Source organism: Plasmodium reichenowi, chromosome 14 (genome assembly GCF_001601855.1).
Source record: "Plasmodium reichenowi strain SY57 chromosome 14, whole genome shotgun sequence".
Classification (NCBI taxonomy): Eukaryota; Apicomplexa; class Aconoidasida; order Haemosporida; family Plasmodiidae; genus Plasmodium; species Plasmodium reichenowi.
In genome coordinates this window covers 1,171,865-1,181,169 of record NC_033659.1, presented here as the reverse complement: position 1 = coordinate 1,181,169, position 9,305 = coordinate 1,171,865, and the positions used below count along the sequence as shown (strand labels likewise).

Sequence of the window (9,305 nt, the reverse complement as noted above, 5' to 3'; positions counted from 1 at the left end):
TTTTTGAAAAAAATATATATATATATATATATATATATATTGAACTATCTATATATTACACAACAGTTTATACACAAAAGTGTGAGGATATTATTATATGATCCAGAATGTGTATATTTCTTTTTTCAGTATATTTAAATTTAATTCTTTCTTAATCTTTCATTTCTAATAAATAATTATAATATATATATATATATATGTACATATGTATATATGTATGTTATGAGCCTGTATATTTTATTGTTTTTATTCTTTCTTGTGTATCCTAACCAACTTTTAATCTTATCCATTTTCCCTTTCTTTTTTAAACATGCATATGTAATATAAATGTGTGAGTATTATAAATATAAAAAATATATGTATATGGTTTTTTTTTTTTTTTTTTATGATCATTTTAATATTACAGTTGTTTTTATTATTTCATATAATATCCAAGAAAATATAAATTCACTCAATTGGTAATATATATATGAATGTATACACTCATATATATATTTAATTATATACACTTTTGTATACTACTATTTCCTTCTACATCAAATTGTATATGTAAAAATATAGTATTTTTTTTTAATATATATATATATATATATATTATTTAATTACATAATTAAGGCTATATAAAAAATGCGATGAAAAAGAAAGCAAACATTTTCGTTCATTATTTTATTTTATTGATTTTTCTTTTTCTTTTTCTTTTTCTTTTACTTTTTTTTTTTTTTTTTTTTTATCTTTCTGATTAGTCTTTTCAGTCTATATATTAAAAATATAAAATAGAAATGAAAAATACTGATTAAAAATATAAAATAGAAATGAAAAATACTGTTCACTTATTTAAGCATATATTTCTTTTCGTGTGAAAAAAAAATATTGTTTTATATTCATATAGAAATTAAAGATAAATAAATAAATATGTATATATATATATATATTTACATATATTACATATTTGAAATTGTATAAAATGAAATTTCTAAAACTGTTTAAAGTAAAACATTTAAAATAAATATAGATAGAATGGAAATATGAAATTGAAATAATTATTATAAATGATATTTATATTTATCTTATAATATTTGGACATGTTATAAAATATTTTTTGTGCATTATAATATTTTTTTTTATAACAAAATGTGTATGATGTTCATATCATTAACAAACTTATATATTTCGACCTTGTTTTTTTTTTTTTTCTTTTTCTTTCCTTTCCTATTAAATGCAAAAAAAATAAATATATAAAAAGTAAGTTGTTTTACATAATCTATTGCTGTAATATTTTTTTGAAAAAGAAAAAATGAGTAAAACAGGAAATAACATATGTGTGAACGTATAATTTATATAAAAAAAATAACAAACAAATAAAGAATTTACATATATAATAAAATATATATATATTATCATTATTAATTTTATAACAATAATTAAATTTTATTGTCTTAGGTATAATATGGAAAAATTATCCATATGTCAATATTATTATTTTCATAAGTAATATACATATATATAGTAAGAGAGAGAAAGAGAAAAATAAAAAGTGTAACATCATTTTAAAACATTGAAAGGAATGATTCCTCAATATATATATATATATATATTTATATTATTATGTCATATAAAAACTGTTCTTATTTTTATCACGTTTTTTTTTTTACTTTCTTATATTTTTCAGAAGAGGTTCAAATATATATATATATTTATTTATTTAATAATTTATTTACACCTTAATTTTTTTTTTAATATTATTTATTCTTTTATTCCTGTTTTTATTTTAATCATAAGAATAGTTCATTTTATAGCATTCTATATATTTTTGCCATATACTTTTAAATATCATATGAATTTTAAATATATGAAATGTGAAAAAAAAAAAAAAAAAAAAGAAAATTCTCAACACTATATATATATATATATGTCATGTATGTTTAAGGGAACGATATATTTTTATATAGTTGAAATAAAAAATTGATAATATATATATATATATATATATATATATATATATATATATGTTCATATATATATATATATATTTTTTTTTTATATTATGATTATAAAGGAAGGTAAAATTTTGCAAAAGCGTATATATGTGTAAGGGTACAAAATACTTTATTTTTTTTTGTGTATAAAAATAAATATATGTATAATGAATTAATTTTTTTGTATTGAGTAATATATATATATATATATATTTTAATTCACACAAAAATGAAAAATATTTTATATACTATAATAAAATATATATAAGGAAATAAAAAAAAAAAAAAAGTAAATCGTATATTATATCATTTATTATATTAAGTATAGTCATATAGAATGAATCCTCATGCTTATGCTTGTAATAGAGAAGTTACTTTTAAAGAAGAAACATAAATATTTTATAGATAAAAAAAAAAGAAGTGTGCTTATAAAGGGGCAACGATATAAAATATAAATGTTTGAATACATGTAAGTATATATATATATATATATATGTATATACATATGTGTTAATGTTTTAGCAAGTGTATAAAATATGGGATATACTTCGACCCTTAAATTCGTGAACTTAGGGGTGAGGAGGAGATTATTTAGAAGAGCTCATAAACAGCCACATCATAAATGGGATAGTATAAAAAACCAGTTGAATGAATTATTAAAATATGGAAGGATAGAAACAACTTTAACAAAAGCAAAAGAGTTACAAGGTTATGCTGAGGAGTTAATTTATTTGGCTAAAAAAGATAATGTAGAAAATAATTTAAAAGTAGAAAGTATGTTAAGAACAGCACAAGGGAGAAGAAGATTATACGAATTTTATGTGCCATTATATAGACATAGACCCTTTTTTTTTACTAGGATTATTAATCAATGGAAATTACGTTTAAGAGATTCAGCACCTTTGGCTTATATCGAATTTATAGATAGACCAGGAGAACTACGACCAGCTAAACCTGTAGGTTATAATAAAATTAAATTTATATATGAAGAAATGAAAAAAAATAGAAGAAATTTTCGAAAATATTTTAATATAGCAAAAAGGTTTCATTTGCTTGATGAAAATGATCACCTTCTTCCTGACTTTGCTGACACTGGTCATGTTCCCGAGAAATCTGTAAGAAAAAATAACATAATATATATATATATATATATATTTATTTATTTATACATATATGTACACATATACTTATGTTATATTTTATCTTTTAGTGGTATGATGAAGAGAATGAAGAAGATGATGATGAAATTATTATTAACCCTGAATTAATACAAAAATATAAAAAATTTAATAACCCTATGTTGAAAGGACCAAAAAAAGGAAGGGAACCTTTTTATGTAGACTTACCTCTACCAAGTGTTACAGAAAGAACATTTTTAAATTACAGGAAAAAATTTAAGCCGTAAAAAAAAAAAGGAAAATAAAGAAATATTCTTTTAGGACCATAATTATATATTTTGTCTATAAAAAAATTTTATTTATATATAAATATAAAATATATATTTATATATATTTTTATTACTTGAAATAAATAGAAATAAAGGGAAAATCATTTTTCATTATATGCATTATAATAATTCAATTTAATATTAACAAAATATAAAAATATATTTTTGTATATTCCTTTATATATATATATAATATATATATATATTATATGTGTATATATATATATATTTTTTTTTTTTTTTTTTTTTGGTTCATATTTATATTTTTATGTGTTCCTATTTATATAAACGTGTTTGTATTCTTTTTTTTTTTATTTAAAAATATATATTAACAAATAAATTTTTTTTATATATAATATTATGAAGTGTATCCTTTTAAAAAAAATATAACATTTTACACATTTATAAAAAAATATTTGAATGAATAAAAAAAAGTAGTAAATTTATTTAAATTTTACAATTTTCACTTTGAAAAAAAAAAAAAAAAAAAAAATATATATTATATATATATATATATAATAAATAATATAAATAAACGAACGATAATAATTATATCAGTGCGCATATATATTTATTTATATTTTAATTTTATTTTTTTATAAAAATGAATCTACTTTGAATAAAATATAAATACGTGCGGATGGTATTGACTATATAAAGATAATATATATATATATATATATATATATATATATGTTTTTTTTTTTTTTTTTTTTTTTTTGACAAAATTATATATATTTTATTATATCCATTTCGTGTTAATATATTTTATAATAATACATAGGATGTACCATATATATTTTTATTTATAATACTCACACATTTATATTACATATGCATGTTTAAAAAAGAAAGGGAAAATGGATAAGATTAAAAGTTGGTTAGGATTTAATAAAAAGATCGCTTTTACAGAAAATAAATTTTTATTAAGAAATGTAAATGACCAAGAAAGTTTACAAGCAGAAAATGTAAGAGCAGAAGACTATCCAATACCTGAGAAATATTTAGAAGATCCAGATAAAATACCAAAGTATTACGTTTTTCAATCAAATATGGTAACAGATGAAGATTTACAACCTGGTATGTTAAGACAATTAGAAGTTGATAAAAGATTAACATTGCCTACAAGAACACATATATCTTTTCTAGTAACAGCTACTGATGTGATACATTCATGGTCTATTCCTAGTTTAGGAATAAAAGCTGATGCTATTCCGGGGCGCTTACATAAAATTACAACTTTTATATTAAGAGAAGGAGTATATTATGGTCAGTGTTCTGAAATGTGTGGTACTTTGCATGGATTTATGCCCATAGTAGTCGAGGCTGTCTCACCAGAGGCATATGCAGCTCATGCGAAAAAATATTATAAGGAATGAAGATAGCACATGGTTATATATATATATATATATATATATATGTATGCACATATGTATGTATATTTATTTTATATATTTTTTTTGTTTTCTAACTCTAACAAGTGCAATATATATACATAATAAATTATAATTTTAAAATTAATATTTTTTTTCAACTATAAAAAAAAAAAAAAAAAAAAAAAAAAAAAAAACTTTATGGAAATATAAACCATAAATATATATTTATAAAGTTTGTATTATAAAATCTCTGCTTCATAATAACTAGAAGTATCTATATATCGAAAAAATAAATTGTTACAGTATACATTTTATATAGTACTTCAATAAGGAACTTGTAATTTAGGACGAAGGAACTTTTTTCTCATATCCTACCATATCGTTAAGGTATATACAATATAAAAATATATATATATATATATATATTTCCTTCTTTTTTTTTTTTTTTTTTTTTTTTTTTTTTTTTTTTTTTTTTTGGAAACGTTTAATAAAAGTCAAAACTTTTGTTAAACACTGAAAAAGGAGCAAATAAAAAAAATTTCACGAATATAAAAATGATAAAGAAAATTATATATATATAAAATAGTAGCATTAAAAAATTATATATATATATATATATATATATTGTGTGAATAATAAAAAATTAAGGTTATATATTTTTATATCAAGTCTAATTTATCTATAAATGTGAAATGTGCTTCAATTTTATATCCATCCCTTAATGTCTTTCAAAATAATTAATTATAAGGTATAAACGAAGGTTCATATGTATATATATATATATATATATTTATTTATTTATTTATATTTATTTATCCAATTAATTTTATTTTGTTTTATTTTTTTCCATATTTGTAATATATATATATATATATATATATATATATATAGATAAAAAAAAAAAAAAAAAAAAATTCACAGGTACATACATATATACGTGGTACATTCATATATACGTGGTACATTCATATATACGTGGTACATTCATATATTCGTAGTACATACATTTTTTTGAACATTCCAATATAATTATAAATTCCCAGCAATGACCATTTTTTCTACATTTTTTTGTTCAGAAGAAATATTTTGTATGGAAGCTTTAGAACTACCACATACAGACTTGTCATCGTTCATATTTAAATTAGGATTCATTACATAAGGGTTATTATAATGATGTGGGAATTCCATAGAATTGTTTTGCATATGTGGATGTTTGGAAAGCTTGGATGCATTTGATATTCCAGAAGTAAAATGTTCCTTATCATCATTTTGTTCGATAGGAATATATTGTGCAGGTATTGGTACTTCAATATAACAAGGTACATATATAGGTACAGGTATTTCTACATATTTAGGTTTAATTCTAGGTACTTCTAAGGTTTGTGTAATTACTAACTCTACCCCTCGTGGAACATTTTTTGATATTTGTTGATAATGAACTTCTTGTCTTGGTTGAAGAATTGGAACATCTATATATTTTGGTACCTTCACTTCATTATATACAATTTCATCTTTATTTTCAATAACTTCAACAATTTTTTCTATTTCAACTTCTTTATGAATAATTTTTTTCTCTTTCTTTACTATATCTTTTTGTCTCTCACGAAATATTATCTTAGGTATTTTTGTTACTTTCTCAACAGTAGTTGTTTTTATAGGACCAGGAATTACTTTAGATTTCACATCTCGGTATATATTTTTTGACTGGAATAATTCTTCTGCGCTTATATTCTCACTTATTTTGTTGTTCATACCAAGATTACTATCAAATATATTCACACCATTGGGTTTGAATAATTGTGTATCCCTATAACTGCTTTCTGCCATCCTTTTTCTTCTTTATCAAAATTTTAAATATAAATAAATAAATATATATATATATATATATATATATATATTTATACATATATATGTGGGAGGAGTTCAACGAGGGCATATATATATGCACACATACATATATACATGTGTGTGTGCTTTCTTTTACTTTTTTATGAGATATATATTATTACATAGAACAATACGAGAAAAAAATATATATATGTAAACAAATATTATAAATATGCGGATTGTTGTGGAAAAATAAATAAGTAAGTAAATAAATAAATAAATATATATATATATATATATATATATGTTTGTTTGGTTTTATTTATGTGTCTTTATGCGCATATACAAACAATTTCATTCCAATACACCTATATATATATCTGTATAACGTTGTAGTTTTCAATTAATGTCATGCATTTATGCAGACTGCTAGAAATATACTGACGTGTACATTTACGTAAACATATGTATACATATATATATATATATATATATAATATAATGAATGTAAATAAAAAAATTATTTGAATTAAATTAAATTTATTTATAATGAAAAATCGTAAGAATAATGAAAACTAATTTTATTATCTACAATGATATATATGAATTATTTCTGTCCATAAATAAAAAAATAAATATAAATATATATAAATATATATATATATATAAATATATATATATAACTGTTCAATTTCCTTTCAGTAATTTTATATTCACTTATAATAGTATTTTATATATAATAAGTAATATTAAAATATAAACTTATAAATATATATATATATATATATAATTATTTTTTTATTTTTATTATTTTTTTTTTACTTTTATTTTAATATTATAATTCTTATAAGTCTAATGATAATTTTATTTTTTATATTTTTAAACCTTTACGTAATAAAATTTTATTTTCTACATTTTGATGTTATATATATAATGATATATGTAAGTTATATATACATATATATATATATATATATATATAAATATACACATATATAAATATATATTTTTTTTTTATTTATTTCCTTATTTTACTTAATAAATGTTTATGTTTCATATTTTTTCATCTTATATATTAAAGAAAATATTCGTGAAATAAAATAAGAAAAAATTCATTATATGTGAATTTAAAAGTAATAAAATATCAAAAAAATAAAAATAAAAAAAATACGAATATATATATATATATATATATATTAAAAAGTAATGTATAATACTTTATATACACATTGGTCTATATATAGGAAAACGAGTATAATGTGTGATAATTAGGTCCATTTTTTATTATATTTTTATGTGTGTTTTTTTTTTTTTTTTTTTTTTTTTTTTTTTTTTTTCGCATTTATGTGGAAAGCTTACTACATATTATATGTATATATATATGATATACAGTATAATATATATATATATATATATATATATATATATATATATATAATGTTTAAAATTTTTTTTTGATTTATGTATTATTTTTATACATTTTTTTTTTTTTTTTTTGAATGCACAAAAGGAAAATAAGAATACACTGGATAATAATTTTTTACATAAATATTCTTACAAAGTCTTCCAAATGAATAAATAAAAATGGTATTTAAATATACATATATAATATATATATATATATATTATTAATGTTAATGTTAATTATTGAGAGGGTTTTTTTTGATATGTTAATTATAGTGTTAAAAAAAGATAATAATAAATTATATATTATAAACAAAAAAAATAAATTAATAATAGAAATATTAAAAAATTTATTTAAAATATAAAAAGAAATTAAATAAATAAAATATTATATATATATAAACCTATAAATTGTATGATAAATACATAAAGTTGTGTATATAATAATAATTAATATGAAACAGTTATATGAATTTATTATATATATATATGTGTGAAAAAAAATATATATGAATATATAATTATTAACCATTTATATAATTTTTTTACATATATATGTTGTGCTTATTTAGTTTATATTATTTTAAAGTGAATAAGGTCAATGTGGGTATTTTTTTTTTGTACATATCGAAATGATTGTATTTATTTTATTATATATATATATGTTTATACTTATAAACCTCCTTGCTCTAGGAACGAGTCAGCTACCTTTAAAAATCCAGCTATATTAGCACCTGCAACTAAATCTGACTCTTTATACTTATAAACCTCCTTGCTCTAGGAACGAGTCAGCTACTTTTAAAAACCCAGCTATATTAGCACCTGCAACTAAATCTGACTCGTTCAGGTAAATTTTGGATGTATTATGACATTGTTCATAAATGCTTTTCATAATATTTTGTAACTTCATATCAGTTTCTTGGTGTGTCCATTGCAACCTCATAGAGTTTTGACTCATTTCTAGCCCACTTACAGCTACCCCTCCAGCATTAGCAGCTTTGGATGGACATAAAATGATATTATTTTGTTTTAATTTGTGTAAAGCTTTTATATGTGTTGGCATGTTTGCACCTTCTACAACCATTTTGCATTTATTTTGTATGAACAAGTCAGCATCATTTTCATTAATTTCATTTTGTGTTGCACATGGAAAAGCAATATCACATGGAATATTCCATGGTTTTTGATTTTCAAAATATTTAGCAGTTTTAGAATATTTTAAATATTCTTTTAATCTTAATCTTTGATTATTTTTTATATCCATAATATAATTTA

At 19.2% G+C, this 9,305-nt stretch overlaps 4 protein-coding genes across 4 annotated transcripts in view; 2 read left to right on the top strand and 2 right to left on the bottom strand.

Moving 5' to 3' along the window:
* Positions 1–2,512: 2,512 nt before the first annotated feature.
* On the top strand, positions 2,513–3,381 carry PRSY57_1430300 (mitochondrial ribosomal protein L17-2 precursor, putative; the record flags this gene model as incomplete). Its single annotated transcript, XM_012909903.2, has 2 exons — positions 2,513–3,091; positions 3,187–3,381. 2 exons carry the CDS (start codon positions 2,513–2,515, stop codon positions 3,379–3,381), a joined length of 774 nt encoding a protein of 257 aa, XP_012765357.1.
* Positions 3,382–4,283: 902 nt separating this feature from the next.
* On the top strand, positions 4,284–4,802 carry PRSY57_1430200 (cytochrome c oxidase subunit 2, putative; the record flags this gene model as incomplete). The annotated part of the gene is made up of 1 exon (XM_012909902.1): positions 4,284–4,802. The coding sequence occupies one exon, from the start codon at positions 4,284–4,286 to the stop codon at positions 4,800–4,802; it is 519 nt and encodes a 172-aa protein (XP_012765356.1).
* Positions 4,803–5,828: 1,026 nt separating this feature from the next.
* Positions 5,829–6,626, bottom strand: PRSY57_1430100 (hypothetical protein; the record flags this gene model as incomplete). Its single annotated transcript, XM_012909901.2, has 1 exon — positions 5,829–6,626. The coding sequence occupies one exon, from the start codon at positions 6,624–6,626 to the stop codon at positions 5,829–5,831; it is 798 nt and encodes a 265-aa protein (XP_012765355.1).
* A 2,164-nt stretch (positions 6,627–8,790) lies between these two features.
* Positions 8,791–9,305, bottom strand: part of PRSY57_1430000 (NADP-specific glutamate dehydrogenase, putative) — a gene marked incomplete at both ends in the record, with an annotated part of 1,790 nt that continues 1,275 nt past the window's right edge. The window contains one exon of the mRNA XM_012909900.2: positions 8,791–9,305. This exon is cut by the window's right edge and continues 876 nt beyond it. Coding sequence (XP_012765354.1) covers positions 8,791–9,305 — 515 coding nt within the window.